General features: G+C 40.2%; 1 protein-coding gene across 1 annotated transcript in view; it reads left to right on the plus strand.

The window, feature by feature from the left end:
* The first annotated feature begins 4,967 nt into the window (after positions 1-4,967).
* The window catches only part of LOC119514206, a 62,535-nt gene continuing 47,569 nt past the window's right edge, over positions 4,968-19,933 (plus strand). Inside the window, exons 1-2 of the mRNA XM_037809860.1 lie at positions 4,968-4,999; positions 5,950-6,109. Of these exons, the coding sequence (XP_037665788.1) occupies positions 4,968-4,999; positions 5,950-6,109 (192 nt within the window). The remainder of the gene's footprint in view (positions 5,000-5,949; positions 6,110-19,933) is intronic.

A 19,933-nucleotide genomic window follows, 5' to 3' on the forward strand; every position in this document is an offset into this window, starting at 1 on the left:
ACATTATTGAAAAACTTGGAATATAGACTGCAAGCTTTGTATCAATATTAAAATTTTTTAACTTGGTAACTGCACTTAAGGTGGATACATAAGTGAATAACCTTGTACTTAGGAAAGGTACATGGCAGTATTAAGTTTTCAAGAATGATGTATACAACCTACACTCAAGTGTTCAGAAAATTGATTGATAAATTGATAGACAGATTAGATAGATAGATAGCTATAGAAAGGTAAATATGACAAATGTAGCAAAATGTTAAAATTGGTGGATCTGGGTATCAGAAAGGGAGGGTAGGGAAATGTTGGAGTTTTCTGTATGGGGTTTGTATTATTTTGTTACTGTCCTGTAAGTTTGAAAGTATTTCAAAATAAAAAGTGAAAGAATAAACCAAAGGAGGTGGTGGGAAATCCAAAGAGAAGCCAGAGGGCAGAGAAGTCCAGTTTCTGAAGTCTATAGGAGTCGGTTCTCTGGAACACCAAGCAGGGGGAGAAGAATAAATAATGGAACTGGAGGAGAAAACAGAGAATATCAGGAGGCATTAAATGAGAAAGAAAAATTGTCTAAAAATTTGACAAAAAATATGGTTATTTGACAACAAAAGTGAAACATATAATGACCTTTTAAATTCTTCCAATTTACACTTTGACCCAATCAATTCTTCCAATTTACTGAATCCTGAAATTTGGCCAAATGATGCTCGCAAAGTTCTATGGATTAAAGGTGAAAAAGGTCAATAAAATAAAATTAAGCCAATTAATTAAGTATGGCATTCCAATTAACGATTCATGACTTGGTTAATAGAAACAGCATTCATATAAAATCTCACAAAGTATTATAATGGTTAGAAAAACTTTGAACATAATTGCTGTTAGTTCAGCAGAAACTGAGAGAAGTTTCAGCACCATAAATAATAACACTATTTTTAAGAAAAATTCTCTGCTTATTTGGAGCACAAGTCACCTAATGACTATTAACTTAATGTAGAAGGCATTGAAAGAGTATGAAGTCAAATCATGACTCAGACAAGGGTATCTTTTAACTGGTGACAACTGCATTGTACAAACAATGTGCCAACAATTTCTAAAAACCAATGCATGATTTGGAAATCATTAGAATAATTTGATGAATAGATTAGCACCTACAATTTGTATCATGTGTTAAGCGATCATATAATATATAGTTTAAATTGTATAAAAATGTAGCTTATGAGGGGTGACAATGGGATTGGGAAAGCCATAAGGACCACACTCCACTTTGTCTAGTTTATGGATGGATGAATAGAAAAATAGGGGAAGGAAACAAACAAACAGACAAAGGTACCCAGTGTTCTTTTTTACTTCAATTGCTCTTTTTCACTTTAATTATTATTCTTGTTATTTTTGTATGTGTGCTAATGAAGGTGTCAGGGATTGATTTGGGTGATGAATGTACAACTATGTAATGGTACCATGAACAATCAAATGTACGATTTGTTTTGTAGGACTGTGTGGTATGTGAGTATATCTCAATAAAATGAAGATTAAAAATATATATATATATAGTTTAAGTTGGAGAATAAAAGAGAATATATTTTGAATCCTGACATGTATACACACCCACATATATTCTTACTCTCATATCCACTTGATAAATATGTTGAAAGTCATCCTTATAAATGTATCATTTCTTAGTACAGAGAAATATCTTAATAAGTTCTCAGAAGAGAGATTGCTGGGTCAAAGTGTAAACGTTTTGGAAATTTGGTTAGATATTGCCAAATTGACTTCCATAGAAGTTATACCTTCAGGCTGGGTTGTCAAAATTTTGGATTTTTGCACTTTTGAAAGGTAAAAACTTTAACTCGTAATTTAATTTGCATTTCTCTTATTATGAGTGAGACTGAGCATATTTCAATATATTTACAGGTTCTTTGCCACTGATGGGGACCTTGTCAAGGATTTTTCTTTTTTTAAATCTTCAGAATAACAGGAAGGTATTGAAGGGTTAGTTCTTGGGGAGGAACACAACCCGATTTGCATTTTAAAACCAGCACCTCTGCACTGCCTGTTAACCCTTCACTTCCCTCCAATCAAGAGTGCAAAGTTCCTGAGAGGATGGGAGGGAGGGAATTCTGAGCACAGTAGGAGGGAGTGTCTTGGAAAGGAGAGAAGGGGAGGATGGAGCAGCTGCACACAAACATCTATTTTCTCTGACAAGTCGAACATTAGTCATCTGCTGAGAACAAGAAAGGTAGAAGGAAGTTAGAAGTCTGAGGATGGCGTATCCAAACAAGAAAACACAATAAAATTGTTTGTCAGTGTTGAGGTTGGTGACTGTGAATTTACAGTGCCACTCATATGCCCAGTAATTTACATTCCCCAGTGATACTTACCAGCCTGGATGCAGGCGAAAAGGAGTTCAATTTGTCTAGAATTTAGCATTTTGAAAAGTAGGTGTAAGGGAGGGCAAGGGAGTTCAGGGTGTTTGCAAGGAAGTGATTAAAATAAGGGAACATAAAATTTAAGCTGGTTAAAGAGGGGAATGAAGGCAGAAGAGGGCTGATGAACAGAGAGAAATTGGAGGGTTCCATGCATTGGTGGTTTTGATGAGGTCCAGCCTGATTGCTGGAGCAAGCAAGCTGGAAAGAAAGGAGTTTGTGAGCCGATAGCAGTCCTGGGCTTTTGCAAGGTGCAGCAGTTGCCAAAGAAATCAGTGTGTGCAGTGAAATGGAGATGGGGGTCGTGGGCTGTGAGCAGATGAACTGAGAAGCCAGGGAGGGCAGAGCAGTGGACAATGGTCCTGTGCCTTTGCAGGACGAAACTTTTCAAAGGAACTTGGCAGAACTTGTATAAGGAGTATGTGGAAGGACAAGGTTTCACATTGGGTTTAGATTATTAAAATCTTCTAGAAACATCATTTATTTCAAGCAGCCCCTAAGCAACACAAATGGAGCATTTACAAAAATAGAGCTTGCGTTTTAAGGTCTTAAAGGAAGTCTCAACAAATTCTAAAGGATTACTATTGTATAGGCAATTTTCCCCAAGCATGATTCAGTGAAATTAAAAATTATAACAACAAAATGATGGTTTAAAAATAATATAGGTTTGGAAACTGTTATATTGTTAAATAACTTTTGGTAAAAAGAGGAAGTCATAAAGAAATGTAAGAAATATTTATCTCTGAATAATAATGACAAAACTACACTTCAAAGTTTGTGGAACACAGCTAAAGCAGTTCTTAGAGGAAAATTTATACCTTTAAATATATTTATCAGGAAATAATGCATGTCTAAAATAAACAAGCCCCTAAGGAAAATGAAAATACACATCCACAGAAAGACTTGTAAATGAATATTCTTAACAACATTGTTTACAATAGCCAAAAAGTGAAAACAATAAAAATATCCATCAATTGAATTAATAAACAAAATGTGTTATATCCATACAATGGAATACTATTTATCAATGAAAAGGAAAGAGGCACTGATAAAGGATACACCATGGATGAACCTCAAAAACATTACGCTAAATGAGAGAAGACAGCCATCAAATAATCATTGAGCTGTACACTTGAAACAGGTGAATTTTATGGTATGTAATTTATACCTTAATAAAACTGTTTAAAAATAAGTCAAACATGCAATTCAAGGCAGAAAAAAAAAAAAAGCAATAAAACAAACCCCCAAAAATAGAAGGAAAGAAAGAATAAAGATAAGGTCAGAAATCAACGGAAGAGAACCAACAAAACAATGAAGAATATTTTTAAACTTGGTTTTTGGAATATAATTAATAAAATATAAATAATTAAAATAAAACACCATGGGAACCGTGATTCCATTTTCAACTTACCCAGACACCAGTGGCTTCCTATAACAAACATAGTTCATAAGCTTCTAGTCATTACAATGGCCTTTTGTATGGCCATTGGACTGATGACAGAGCTCGCCATTGCAATTATAGGACTTGGCTTCTGTTAATTGGCTACCCTGGACCTACCTGTGCCCAAGCACTTCCCATGTATGATCTCTTTGAAGCCTCACAAAAAGCTAGAGGGATAGGTATTATTATTATCCCTATTTAACAGACTGCAGAGGCTGGGCTCAGAGGGATGGGAGCCTTGGCAGAAGTCACAAAGTGAGCCCCCGAATTCCCAGGAGCCACTTCCTAGTCAGGCTGTCTTCCTTTGGGTGCTAGGCTGCTGGTGCCCACCAGGGTGCAGAGAAAAGCCAGAAATTCAGATACTACAGGTTTTCCTGAACTTCCCTTAGCTTCTCTTTGTGGCAAGAGATCTTGATGAGCTACAGGTCTGATCCTTTTTCTCCCTTTACCGTAGGGTAAACTGAGGAAGGGACAGTGACCGACCCAGGGGGCAGAGCAGATCAAGGGCAGAACTGGGGCCAGAGCTCAGGATTCAAACCTCCCAGCAGCTCTGATCCCAGCCTTAGACTCAGGTTATCCTCAGCACCTGGGGAGGGTGAGGTAGGTACTGTACGGGGTCACGACCTTGGCTGGGGCTCTGGCTCCAGACTGTGGACTCCACAGGTCCCCACAATTCCACACTCCCCATTTCCCACTCCCCAAATTCACACAGGTTGCAAATGCTTAAGCTGAAATTTCACTTGCAGAGGATATGGCTGCCATTTCCTGAGCGGGGCTCATCGTTACTAAGTTATTTGTAAAGTGGGGACAGTGTCTCCCTCATAGGAACGTTGTGAGGATTAATGCAAAGCCCTTCACACAGAGGAAGTTCCCAATAAGGAATGGCTATATTGTTGTCGCTATTGCTATTTTAATATTAATACCTAGTGAGGCAGTTGCCTGTTGCACCTGCTTTAGAGGACAGGAAGTGAGGGTCAGAGAGTCCCACGGCCAGCAAGTCGTGGGGCTGGAGATCCTTGGACTCCACGTCCAGCGCCCACACCTGCCTCGGGACGGCCTCTCCCTTGGGGTGATTCTTTTATTCATGAGACAGGTTATGTGTGCAGGCCATGCTCGGAGCCCGGCCCTGTGAGGTCGCGGGGTGCCGTCCCCTCTGCCCAGAGGCGAGTGAGGGGTGGCTGTAATGCTGTTGCCACAGCTCTGTGGGTCAGTACACTTGTGATCCCATTTTACACGTGAGGAGTCAGAGGTTGAGAGAGGTTAAGTGTCGTCGTTTTAGTGTCCTAGGCTGCTTGAAGTAAATACCATGAAATGAGTTGGATTAAACAATGGGAGTTTGTTCACTCATAATTTTGAGGCTGGGAAAATATCCAAATCAAGGCACCATCAAGGTGGTGCTTTCCCCCGGAAGACCGGCTGTGGGTGATCCTTTGCTCCTCCGTGACATGGCAAGGCACGTGGTCTCCCCCTTCTCTTCCAGGTTTCACTGATTTCAGCTTCTTGCTTCTGTAGCTTTCTCTTTCTGGGTCTGAATTTCATTCTGTCTAAAAGGAGTCCAGTAACAGGATTAAGACTCATCCAGAGTGAGGTGGGTCACTCCTTAACTGAAGTAACCTCGTCAAAGTGTCCTACTTACAGTGGGTTCACACCCACAGGAAGGGATTAAATTTAAGAACGTGTTTTTTTCTAGGGTACATAGAACTTCAAACCGTCACAGTTGTGCAGCTGGTAGGGAGCTTGATGAGAACTCCTGTCTGTCTGACTCCAAGGCCAGCGCTCACTCTGAACCTTGCCCTCAGCCACCCCCCTCGACTGCAGGAACTTTATAAAGTGATTAATGCAGACCTTGTTGGGGTGTGTCTGAGTGGAGAGCTAGCTGATGGATTGTAATATGTCAGAAGGGCTCTATACGTGTCCCCTGTGCTACACTTAATCTACTCTACCGAACGCTTTGAGTAAAAATGTGTGAGCATCTCTCTAACTATTCCAACATGATCCCTCCCTATATAAAGTTCACACAATATTGTGCTTCAGCTGGGCCATTCGTAAAAAGACTCCCTAAACATGCTGGGGTTTGTGTGGTTTCCTCAGGCAGCACAAGTTGGAGGAGGCCCTGCTGTTTTCAGGTCAGTTCATGGATGTTTTGCAGGCCTTGGTTGACTGGTTGTACAAAGTGGAGCCTCAGCTGGCCGAGGATCAGCCTGTACATGGGGACCTCGACCTTGTCATGAACCTCATGGATGCCCATAAGGTGAGGGGCAAGTGCTGGGACCCAGGGAGAGGAAAGTGTCTGGGTCCTCTGTCTGCATGTGCCTTCTGCTATATGTCCACCATCTCTGGCAGAGAAAGCAAACCTGGCAGAGCCTGTATCTCTGCTCGTCAGAGGGCCGGCTCCTTGCTCTGTGTGTTTAAACAAACTGTTGCTGGAGTTCTGCATCAGTCACAAAGAATTCACCAAAATTGGTTACACTCAGAGATTAGGCAGTGTGTGAACTTCACTTTGAGAGGTCCTGCCCCTCCACCCCCCCATCCATTCAGCCATTGGTATCTCTCATTTGCAGCTCAAAATAAATTTAATTTCAGGAAGAAACTGCCAAAGTACCCATTTCCACCAACTCCTGAAATAAATGTGAGGGCCTTTAAACCATTTTTAAACCAAACACACCAATATTTAGTATAGCCTGCACCTGTCATGTTGAGCTACATGATGCCCTAAGTGACTTTTTTCATTATGAAATGTTCCTCTTTATTTCTGCTCATACTCTTTGTCTTAGAGTCTCTTTCACCTGTTATTAATATAGCCACACCAGCCTCCTTACTCTTTTATTTGTATGATGTACAATTTCTATCCATTTACTTTCAACCTCTGTCTTTATATTTACAGTGCATCTCTTAGGAGCACATATAGTCTAGTCTTGCTTTTTTCCCCTTAATTCATCTGATAATCTCTGCCTTTTAATTAGAGTATTTATTCTATTAAAAGGTGGTAGACCTGACCCACTGACTGGAGGTACCTGTGGAGCCAGATCTGTCTCATTATGTTTATTGTTGTTGTTTTAATGACATATAAGCACACCTTGGGAACATAATGAACTGGATTCTCCCAGCATCCTGGAAGCACCCAGCCAGGAAGGCTAGTGGGGTATACTTTATGGCCCTTGGCAGTCACTTAATGAGGCATTGCAGTGCACCTACCATCTGAGGTTGCTGCAGTCATAACATAGGACCTTGGGATAGGATTCTGTGATGAGATTAAACCAGTCTTCAGATCACAAAATACAAATTCCAATGTCAGTGATAACGTTGGTCAATCTCCATTCCTGTAGTATCTTTCTTAGGGAAAACTGTTCTTTCTTCCCTTTTAAATTGCTGAGTTGTTGGTTTTTTTTAAATATTTTATGTGTCTTGGCAATCATGAATTTATCTTTGTGGTTTCAGCAATGAAAATTCAAGGATTTTTATGTGACTGGTGTGCAAGAACCAGTTACATGGGTAGAGAGTGAGCGTCGCTGGCCCCTGACCCCCGCACAGCTTCATGCTTCTGCTCTTTGTCGCCTGAAGTAGGAACACTCCTTAGTTAAGGATTCGTGAAGGTCGTGAGATTTGTCCCTCAAAACTGTTGAACATGTACTCCATTTTCAAAGGCTAGTAAATTCAGCAAATATTAAAACCCTAAATATGAGTCCGACATGAGGATCCAAAGGTAAATTAAAATGATAATCCCTGTCTTGAGATGTTCACGGTCTAGTGGTAGGAGCAAACATGTTTGAATGGTTTAATAGCTAAAAAAAATAATAATAACAATAGTTAACATTTATTGAGTGCTTACTATATGCCAGGCTTTGTGCCCAGGGCTCTATATGTTATTTAAAATCTACCACATTCCTATGATTGTGAACCCCATTTTGTAGGTCAAAGACAGCCTAAGAGAGGTTAAGTAACATGCCCAGGAGCACAGAGTTGCCAGGTGGCTGGGGAAAGCCCTTGTTTTGACACAACTTTCTCCAAGAAACCTTCCCCACTCCAGTTCCCTTCCAGTTCTGAGGTTCCAGGATTCCATTCACATGCCGCCTGTCCCCACTCCTGGCTCTTCCTTCCTCCGGCCTTGGAGGTACTTTGCCAACTCCTCTGTCCGAGCACAGCTTTCCTCCTGCCTTTTGAAACCGCTATTCGCCTGACTGTCCCCCGGTTAGAGTGGGAGCCACTCAGGAGCAGGGGCTTTGTCTCTGCTTCACCTCCAGCTGGAGGCACAGTGCAGAGCAGCCCACGGTGGTTGTTGCTGACTTGAATTGCACTGCCCTTGGGAATGACTAAAACTTGTTTGGGTTTATGGGGATGAGAGGCCCACTGTTTAAGAACAGCTATCCCCATTCACCCTAAAATGAGAAAAATTACTTTTGTAATGGTGAGAATCAGCCCGAGCACTGGGCTGCTTGCTGTCTAGCTGGGAGCCCAGCATTGCACAATAAGTACCCTGAGAAGTACAGGCTAGATCTGAGGCCCAAAATGATGTTGTGCCAGCTCAAAGGGGAGTTTAGAGGGGATGCCCAGTGGTACACAGAAGGACAGTAAAGGAGTTGGGGAGCAAGAGATCCAGAGACCCAGATCACCCCCTTGACTCCACTTTCAGCCTCTGGTGCTGTTTCAGCCCTTAAACAGCTTTCTCGTCCGGCCTCCACCCCATCGCCAAGGCCACTGCAACCCCCTCTCCAATGCAGAGCGCTGACTCCAGGCTTCCACCCTCCAATCCATATTCCCTTCTGCATCCAGGCTCTGATCTTGTTTGGGCACTTTCAGTGGCTATTCCACATTATCCTTCAAATAAAGTTCAATATCCTGAACAGGGTTTATGAGCCATGTGGAAGTTTCCTGTTGCGTAAAAGACAGACTGGGTATGTGCTAACGTGCCAACATATGAATATTGAGATTTAAAATTTGCTGCATGGTGTTCTTAAAAATTTTAAAGGGATCATGAGAAAACTTGAATTTTGTTGGACTTCATATACTTTTGAATTTTTTTATTGTAAAATAAAATTTATTTAAAATTTACCATTTTAGTGCTTTTAACTGTACAATTCATTGGCATTAAGTATATTCACAGTAACCTACACTTAACTCTACAATTTTGTGTAACCATCACCACTATTTCCAGAACTTTTTCATCACTCAAAATAGGAACTCTCTACCCATAAAGCAATAACCCCATCCCCCTTATCCTTAGCGCCTCATAAACTCTATGACTTTACCTAATCTAGATACTTCATATAAGTGAGATTATACAGTCCTTTTCTGTCTGGCTTAGGTCCATCCATGTTGTAGGATGTATCAGAACTTAATTCCTTTGGCGGAATAATATTCCATTGTATGTATATAACATGTTTTGTTTATCCATTCATCTATTTATGACACTTGGGTTGCTTCCGCCTTTTGGTTATCGTGGATAGTGCTGCTATGAGCATATGTGTACCTGTATTTGTCTGAGTTCCTGTTTTCAGTTCTTCTGTGCATATACCTAGGAGTGGAATTGCTGAGTCATATGATAATTCTATGTTTAATTTTTTGAGGATCTACCAAACTGTTTTCCACAGGGGCTGAACTGTTTTACATTTCCCTCAGCAATATATGAATGCTCCAGTTTCTCCAAATCCTCATTATTATCTGTCTTTTCTATTACAGCCTTCCGAGTGGGTGTGAAATGGTATCTCATTTGATTTGTGGTTTTTGATTTGTATGATTTTGATTTGTGTTTCCCTAATGGATAATGGTGTTGAGCATCTTTTTGTGTGCTTTTTAGTCGTTTGTATATCTTCTTTGAAGAAATATCCATTCCAGTCTTTTGCCCATTTTATTTCAAGGCACTTAATCCGTATTTAATAAACCTCAAAATCTAATATGCCTCACTTAAACGTTCTAGATGACAAAATTGTTATCCATTTAGTTTTTTTTAGGTTAAATTTATGGCTTCTTTTTCTTAATGCAATTTTATTGAGATATAATTACATAACATACAATCATTCAAAGTGTACAGTTGTTCACAGTATCGTCATATAGTTGTGCTTTTGTCACCACAAACTTTGAACATTTTTATTACTCTAAAAATTAAAATGAAAATTAAAATAAAAAAATCCAAAACATCCCATTCCCCTCCTTCCTCCATTGTTCATTTACTTTTTTTAATACAGTTTAATTGAGATATATTCACACACCCTACAGTCATCCACAGTGTACAATTAATTATTCACAGCACCATCATACAGTTGTGCATTCATCACCAGAATCAATTTTTGAAACTTTTCCTTACTTCAAAATAAAAATAAAAGCAAAAAAGAACATCTAAATCTTTCTATCCCCTCCATCCCACTCAGTTCTTCATCTGATTTTTGTCCCCATTTTTCCGCTCAACTGTCCATATACTGTATAATGAATGTGAGCCACAAGTTTTCACAATCACACAGTCACACTGTGCAATCTACATAGTTATACAATCATCTTTAAGAATAAAGGCCACTAGGTTGCAGTTTGACAGCTTCAGGTATTTCCCTCTAGCCATTTCAACACACTGAAGACTAAAAGGTGATATCTATATAGCGCATAGGAATACCCTCCAGAGTGAACTCTCGACTCCACTTGAAATCTCTCAGCCACTGGAACCCTACTTTGCTTCATCTCTCTTCCCCCCTTTGGTCAAGAAGATCCTCTCAATCCCACAGTGCTGGGTCCAGGCTCATCTCCAGGAGTCATTTCCCAAATTGCCAGGGGGATTCACACCCCTGGGAGTCATGTCCCACGTAGGGGGGAGGGTAGTGAGTTCACCTGCCAAGTGGGCTTAGAGAGAGAGGGGGCCACATCTGAGCAACAAAGAGGCTCTCTGTGGGTGACTCCTAGGCACAATTATGAGTGGGCTTAGCCTCTCCCTTGCAGCAACTAGCCTCACAGGGGAACGCCCCCAGATCGAGGCTCGGCCCACTAAATTGGCAGTTCTCAATGCTTGCAGGAAAATCAGCAATAGCCCAGGTGGGGAAGTCCAACACTTCTGCATTTTCTCCCCAGCTCCTCAGGGTGTGTGTGTGTGTGTGTGTGTGTGCCGCAAATACTCTTATATTCTCTGCCCATATCACTCTGGGATGTGTCCGGATTTCACCCCAGCCTGTACAAACTCACCAAATCCCACCTCCCATTCACCACTCCCTGCACCTATGGTGTTCAAACAAACTGATCATACAAGTTAGATTATCTAGTGTGCTACAGAAAATATAGATCCTACATCAGATAAACATCTCTTCCCTTGGTCTCACACATAAGCTGTAGTTTTCAACCCAGTCAGTATCGTCCTTTACCCTTGGGCCTGATTTGCCTTAGTCCTACCCAGATCTTCTTCATTCATATCTCTAATTAAAGTCTGAATTCTTTTTCAGCACTTTAAACAGTTGCCAAATGGGGTAATATTGACATTCATAGCCGCCAAGTTCTAGCTCCGAGTCTCATGTGTCACACAGATACCCAAAGTTCCAGAGACCAACCAGGTTATACACAAGGAGCTCAGCATCTCAGGATTTAGAGATAACCATGATAACTCAGGAATAGAAGTGACTGCTGTAAGAGCTTACACTCTAGGGACCATTACAATAAGCATTCCCCTGATAAGCTGTGCTCTAAGATTCAGTTCTCAGAGTTTACACATTACAGTTAGTCTATATTAGTGAGGCATTATCATGTTTGTCCTCTCGTTTCTGGCATACTTCACTCAAAATGCTGTACTCAAGATCCATTCACCTAGTTCATGTCTCACAGCTTCATTTCTTCTTGTAGCCGCTCAGTTTTCTATTGTATGCTTACACTACAGTTCACCATTCTGTTCATCCATCAATATATTCTTAGGTCACCTCTGTCTATCATGAATAGTGAATACTCTGCCATATATACTGGTAAATGTCCATTTGTGTCCCTGCTCTCTGATCTTCCAAGTATATACCCCATACTGAGGTTGCAGGACCTTGAAACCCCCACATACCTAGCTTCTTGTGGCACCACCATACTGTCCTCCAGATAGGTTACAGCATTCTACTTCCCCACCAACAGTGAATACATACATCTCTCTCTCCAAGTTCTCTCCAACACTTGTGACCCTCTGTTTATTTTTTCCCCTGCAATTTTATAGGGATATATTCAAATACCATACAATCATCCACAGTGTACAATCAATTGTTTACAGTGTCATTATAGGGTTGTCTATTCATCTCCACAATTAGCACTTACACATGTTCGTTTTTCAAAAAAAAAAAAAAAAAGAATTGAAACAAAAGAATAATAAAAAGGATATGTGGAGAGCCGTCTCCCGGGACGGGCATAGCGCATGCGCTGTAAACCTGCTCCAAAGTCCCCCCGCCCATCGAATGAGCCAAGATGGCGCCCATATCCTGCTTCCGCTTATGACGTGCACACTCACTATTCCTATCTGCCAATTGAGTGCATATGCGCGGCGCTAGATCATTGGTTATGAGTAGAGTACTTAAGAGTTTGCCCAAGCGAACCTCGGGGAGACAGCCCACTAGGAGCCGTACCTGACGGCCACATCGAGGCTGCTCTCCCGCGAGGCACTCTGCCCCGCGTGGAAACCTGTAACAGAGAATGCTTATCTAGCTTCAGTAAAAGACTTGCTCTCGCAACCGCCGTGTGGCTCGAGTCGTGACTTCCAGCCAGGTCAGTTTGCGTGGTCTGCATCTCTCTCTCTCTCATCCCTTGTTTCTCCCCTCGCCGGCCGGGGAACAGGGGTCGAGCGGGGCGGCGCCGGACAAGGATAAAAGGAAAAGTAAAAATAAAATAAAATACAACAATCAGGTCAGTCAACAACAATACTGCCAAGAATCCTGTACCCCTTCCCTACAGCCCTCCTTCCCAGACATTCAGCTTTGGTATATTGCCTCTGTCACATTTAATGGGAGCACACTACAATGTTACTGTTAACCCCAGACTCCAGTTGCATTGATTATATTTCTTCCCCCAGTACCATCCCTTTTCAACATCCCACAAGGTTACCATTCATCTGTTCTCCTGCATATAAAAGCATTTTTACATTTGTGTATTTAATCACCATCACTGACCACTCTAGGTTTCACCGAGCTACACAGTTCCAATCTCTATTGTCCATCCTTCCCTCTGGTTTCACACATGCCCCCAGCCCTCTTCCCTCAACCCTATTCACAGACATCCTTGGTCAGTGCACCTATAATACTGTGCTACCATCACACAGCACTGTAGTCACCATTTCTGGATCTACACAATCCTGTTGATCATTCTATAATCCTTCAGCATCAAGAGCCGGATCTCTAACAACTTTCTAGAGATCTGTGTTCTCAGTTTTAACTCTCAAAGTTTGTTCATTAATGTTAGTTCATATTAGTGACACCATACAGTATTTGCCCTTCTGTTTCTGGCTAACTTTGCTCAACATAACATCCTCAAGGTTCATCCACCTTGTTATACGTTCCATGACTTTGTTCTGTCTTACAGCTGCGTAATACTCCATTGTGTGTATATACCACAGTTTGTTTATCCACTTGTCCATTGATGGGCACCTGGGATGTTTCCATCTCTTGGCAATTGTGAGTAATGCCACTATAAACATCAGTTTACAAATGTCCATTCGTGTCTTAGCTTACAGTTCCTCTGGGTATATACTTAGTAAAGGAATTGCTGGACCATGTGGCAGTTCTATACTAAGCTTCCTGAGGAACCGCCATACTGTCTTCCAGAGTGGCTGCACCATTCTACATTCCACCAACAGTGAATAAGTGTGCCTCTTTCTCCACATCCTCTCCAGCACTTGTAATTTTCTGTTTTTTGGACAATGGCCATTCTGGTAGGTGAGAAATGATACCTCATTGTGGTTTTGATTTGCATTTCCCTGATAGTCAGTGAAATTAAACATCTTTTCATATGTTGTTGAGCCATTTGTATTTCCTCTTCAGAAAAGTGTCTATCCATGTCTTTTGCCCATTTTTTAATTGGGTTGTTTGTCTTTCTCTTTCTGAATTGTAGGATTTCTTTATATATTCTGGATGTTAAAACCTTATCTGATATGCAGTTTCTGAATATTGTCTCCCATTGTGTAGGCTGCCTTTTCACTTTTCTGTTTATTTTTGAGGAGATTCCATTTATCTATTTCTTCTTTGGTTGCTTGTGCTTTGGGTGGAAGGTCTAGGAAGCCACCTCCTATTGCTAGATCTTTAAGATATTTCCCTACATTTTCTTCTAAGAGTCTTATGATCTTAGCACTAATGTTTAGATCCTTAATCCATTTTGAGTTAAGTTTTGTATAAGGTGTCAGAGAGGAGTCCTCTGTCATTCTTTTGGATATGGATATACAGTTCTCCAGACACCATTTATTGAAGAGGCTGCTCTGTCCCAGTTGATTTGGCTTGACTGCCTTATCAAAGATGAAATGTCCATAGATGAGAGGGTCTATTTCTGAACACTCAATTTGATTCCATTGGTCAATATGTCTATCTTTATGCCAGTATCATGCTGTTTTGACCACTGTTGCTTTGTAGTATGCTTCAAAGTCAGGTAGTGAGAGATCTCCTACTTCCTTCCTCTTTCTCAAGATATTTTTGGCTATTCGTGGCACCTTGCCATTCCAAATAAATTCTATTGGTTTTTCTATTTCTGCAAAGTAATTTGATGGGATTTTAATTGATATGGCATTGAATCTATAAATTAGTTTAGGTAAAATTGACATCTTAACTATGTTTAGTCTTCCAATCTATGAGCATGGTATGTTCTTCAATTTTTTAGGTCCTGTTCAATTTCTTGTCTCTCTATAGGTCTCTTGTGGCCTTGGTTAAGTTTATTCCTAAATACTTGATTCTTTTGGTTGCTATTGTAAATGGAATTTTTTTCTTGATTTCCTTCTCCTGTTGCTCATTACTTGTTTATAGGAAAACTACTGATTTTTGTGTGTTGATTTTGTTTCCTGCCACTTTGCTATATTCATTGATTAGCTCTAGTAGCTTTAATACAGATTTTTCTGGATTTTCTACAGAGAAGATCATGTTGTCTACAAACAGTGAAAGTTTTACTTCTTCTTCTTCAATTTTGATGCCTTTTATTTCTTTTTCTTGCCTAATTGCTCTAGCTACAACTTCCAGCACAGTGTTGAATAACAATGGTGACAGTGGGCATCCCAGTCTTGTACCTGATCATAGAGGGAAAGCTTTCAGTCTCTCCCCATTGAGTATGATGTTAGTTGTGGGTTTTTCATATGTTGCCTGTATCATACTGAGAAAGTTTTCTTCTATGCCTATCCTTTGAAGTGTTTTCATCAAGAAAGGATGTTGAATTTTGTCAAATGCCTTTTCTGCATTAATTGAGATGATCATGTGGCTCTTCTGTTTCGATTTATTGATATGGTATATTACACTAATTGATTTTCTTATGTTGAACCAGCCTTGCATACCTGGAATAAATCCCACTTGATCATCGTGTATAATTCTTTTAATGTGCTGCTGGATTTGATTTGCAAGTATTTTCTTGAGAATTTTTGCATCTGTATTCATTAGGGAGATTGGCCTATAGTTTTGCTTTCTTGTAGTATCTTTATCTGCTTTTGGTATCTCAGTGATATTAGCTTCATAAAATGAGTTTCATTTTCTTCAATTTTTTGAAAGAGTTTGAGCAGGAGTGGTGTCATTTCTTTTTGGAAAGTTTGGTAAAATTCCTCTGTGAAGCCATCTGGCCCTGGGCTTTATTGGTAGGTAGATTTTTGATGGCTGATTGCATCGTTTTACTTGTGATTGGTTTGTTGAGATCTTGTATTTCTTCTTGGGTCAGTCTAGGTTGTTCATATATTTCCAAGAAATTGTCCATTTCCTCTAAATTGTCTAGCTTGTTGGCATACAGTTGTTCATAGTATCCTCTTTTTCCTTTGGGGTCCATAGTAATTATTCTGCTCCTATTTCTGATTCTGTTTATTTGGGTCTTCTCTCTTTTTGACTTTGTCAGTCTAGCTAAGGACCTGTCAATTTTGTTGATCTTCTCAAAGAACCAACTTTTGGTTTTATTTATTCTCTCTATTGTCTTTTTGTTTTGTTTTGTTTTTGTTCTCCAGCTCATCTATTTCTGCTTTACTCTTTGTTATTTCTTTTCTTCTACTTGCTTTAGGGTTAGTTTGCTGTTCATTCTCTAGCCTCTTCAGTTGTTCAGTTAGGTCTTTGGTTTTAGCTTTCTTGCTTTTTGATATATGCATTTAGAGCTATTTCCCTCTCAGAACTGCCTTCATTGCATCCTATAGATTTTGATATGTTGTGTTGTCATTTTCATTCATCTCTAGATATTTAACTATTTCTATTGCAATTTCTTCTTTGACCCACTGGTTATTTAGGAGTATGTTGCGTAACCTCCATATATTTGTGAAAGATCTGGTTCTTTGGTGCTTATTGATTTCTAGTTGCATTCCATTATGGTCAGAGAATGTGCTTTGAATGATTTCAATCTTTTTAAATTTGTTAAGACTCATTTTGTGCCCCAGTATGTGATCTATCCTGGAGAATGTTCCATGGGCACTAAAGAAGAATGTATATCCTGGTACTTTGGGATGTAAGGATCTATATATGTCTTTTAAGTCAAATTCATTTATCATATTGTTTAGGTTCTCAATTTCTTTATTGGTCCTCTGTCTAGTTGTTCTATCTATAGAAGAGAGTGGTGTATTGAAGTCTCCCACAATTATTGTAGATGTGTCTATTTCTCCCTTCAGTTTAGCCAATGTTTGTCTCGTGTTTTGGAGCTCCTTGATTGGGTGCATAAAACATTTGTGATTGCTATTTCTTCTGGTCAGTTGTCCCTTTTATTAGTATATAATGTCCTTCTTTATCTCTTATGACATCCTTGCATTTAAAGCCTATTGTATCTGATATTAGTATAGCTACCCCTGCTTTCTTTTGGTTACATCTTGCGTAGAATATTTTTTTCCATCCTTTCACTTTCAGTCTCTTGTTGTCTCAAGGTCTAAGATGAGTCTCTTGTAAACAGCATATCAGTGGGTCATACTTTTTAATCCATTCTACCAGTCTGTGTCTTTTAACTGGAGAGTTTAATCCTTCACATTTCAAAGTTATTACTGTGAAGGGAGTTCTTGAGCCAGCCATCTTATCCTTCGGTTTTTAGTTGTGAGATCTATTTTTACTCCACTCTCTTTTTTTTCCTTTAAGTTACCCTTACTGATACTCTTCAGTTCTGTGCCCTTCTCCAGACTTCTCTCCTTTCTCTTTTTCTCAGCTGGTAGAGGTCCCTTTAGTATTTCTTGCAGGGCAGATCTCTTGTTAACAAATTCTCTCAGCATTTGTTTGTCTGTGAAAATTTTAAACTCTTCCTCAATTTTGAAGGAGAGCTTTGCTGGATAAAGAATTCTTGACTTGCAATTTTTCTCTTTCCGAATATTAAATACGTCATACCACTGCCTTCTCACCTCCATGGTGCCTGCTGATTAGTCTGTACTTAGTCTTACATTGTTTCCCTTGTATGTGGTGAATTGCTTGTCTCTTGCTGCTTTCAAAACTTTCTCCTTCTCTTCAGTATTTGACAATCTGATCAGTATATGTTTTGGAGTGGGTTTATTTGGATTTATTCTATTTGGAGTTCATTGAGCATCTTTGATTTGCATATTTATTTCATTTAGAAGGGTTGGGAAGTTTTCCCCAACTATGTCTTGAAACACTCTTCCTAGCTTTTACCCTGCTCCTTCTGGGACACCAATGATTCTTATATTTGCTTGCTTCATGTTGTCCATTGTTTCCCTGAGATCCAGTTCAAATTTTTCCATTTTTTTCACTATTTGTTCTTTTGTGTATTTGCATTCAATTACCCTGTCTTCTAGTTCATCTAGTCTTTCTTCTGCCTCTCTTATCTGCTGTTGTGTGTCTCTATTATATTTTTAACTTGATCCAGTGTCTTTTATTTCCATAAGATCTGCTATTTTTTAATCTACTCCTTCAAATTCTTCTTTTTGCTCTTCTAGAGTCTTTTTGATATCCTTTATGTCTTTCTCACTGAAATTGTTTTGGAGATTTGCATATACTTCTTTAATTAACTTCTTCAAATTTTGTTTCTCTTCTGGCTTTTTAGTTTGTTTGGCTTGTCCATATCTTGTAGATTCTTCAAGTGCTTTATGATTTTCTGTTGGCTTTGGGGCATTTGCTTGTCTTGATAAGGTTATTTTGGGAAATGCAGGATTATTCCAGCATTTGTATATGATTTGGCAGATTTACAGCTTGCTGTTGTGCAGTTTCCCTATCCTACCAGCAGGTGGCACTCTTGAGTTGCCTTTTACTCTCAAACCGGTTTTCCTTGAATTTCTCCTATGTGCTGGGCAAAGTCCAAACTGGGTGAGGATCCAATCGGTGTACTAGTTCTCTGTGTGCACTGGGACTGCGATATGGGCCCTGTGCAGTTGGGCAGGGAGTCCATTCAAAGGCACACTCCAGCTCAACCATGCCCCACTCCCTGCCAACCACGTACCCTGGGGTGTGGGAGGGGCTCCTGATGCTTTCCTATGGTGCCCTCTCCTATCCCTGCTTCTTGTTGGTGCACATCATGGACTTCCATGGGGGGAGAGTAAAGGCTGCCTCCCGGGTTCTCCCATGGACGCTCCCAGCCGTGTGGCTATTGTTCTGGTCTGTTAGTGCTGCCAGAATGCAAAATACCAGAAATGGATTGGCTCTTATAATGGGGGTTTATTTGGTTACAAAATTACAGTCTTAAGGGCATAAAGTGTCCAAGGTAAGGCATCAGCAATAGGGTACCTTCACTGAAGGATGGCCATTGGCATCGGGAAAACCTCTGTTAGCTGGGAAGGCACATGGCTGGTGTCCGCTTGTTCCCAGGTTGCATTTCAAAATGGTGTTCTCCAAAATGTTGCTCTTGGGGCATTTTGTCCTCTCCTAACTGCAGCTCCTCTTAAAATGTCACTCTCAGTTGCTCTCCAGAAATGTCACTCACAGCTCCCTGAGTTCCTTGTCTGTGAACTCCTTTATACCACTCCATTGATCCAATTAACACCCACCCTGAATGGGCAGGGTAACACCTCCATGGAAATTATCCAATCAAATGTTTCACTCACAGTTGATTGACTCACATCTCTATGGAAACACTCAATCAAAGGATTCCAATCTAATCAACACTAATAAGTCTGCACCACAAAATTGCATCAAAGATAATGACATTTTGGGGGACACAATACATCCAAACTTGCACAGCTATGGGGGATCACCTCCCTGGCTCACTGCCAAGGTGGGTGCATGGGAATGGAGAACTGCTGCTTACTCCCTTGCCTGGTGGCTGTCTCTCTGCTGCTGGCCCTGGGAGGCGGTTCTGGCCAAACAAACTCACCCCATCCCTAGAGGTGCTGTCTCTCCATGTTTTTTTCCACATCCCCACCACATACTGTAGGGGTCCCTCTATGTCCAGTCACACCCCGAATGCAGTCCCAGGCATCCTCCAGCCCCTCTCTAGTTTCTTTCACAGAGGAGAAGCCCATTCTGCCTCACCCACTGTGCCATTTTCCCAGATGTCCCTGAGTTAATTTTTTGCCTACGGTATAAGGTAAGGGTCCAACTTCATTCTTTTGATTGTGGATATCCAGTATTATTTGTTAAAAAGACTTGGCATTTTAATCAAAAATCAATTGACTGTACATGTGAGGGTTTATTTCTGGGCTCTCTATTATATTCCCTTTATCTATATGCTATCCTTGTGCCAGTACCACACTGTTTTACTTACTGGAGCTTTGTAGTAAAATTTGAAATCAGGAAGTGTTAGTCCTCCATCTTTTTTTCTTTTTTTTCTCAAGAGGTTTGGCTATTCTGGACCCCTTGAAATTCCATATGAAGTTTACAATGGGCTTTCTATTTCTGCAAAAAAATCCTTGCTGTGATTTTGATAAGGATTGCAATAAATCTGTATATTGCCTTGGGTAGTATTATCATCTTAATAATAATAAGTCTTCCAATCTATAATTTGGGATGTCTTTTCATTTATTTAGATCTTCTTTAATTTCTTTTAGCAATATTTTGTAGTTTTT

This window comes from Choloepus didactylus, chromosome 2 (genome assembly GCF_015220235.1).
Source record: "Choloepus didactylus isolate mChoDid1 chromosome 2, mChoDid1.pri, whole genome shotgun sequence".
In the NCBI taxonomy this organism is placed as follows: Eukaryota; Metazoa; Chordata; class Mammalia; order Pilosa; family Megalonychidae; genus Choloepus; species Choloepus didactylus.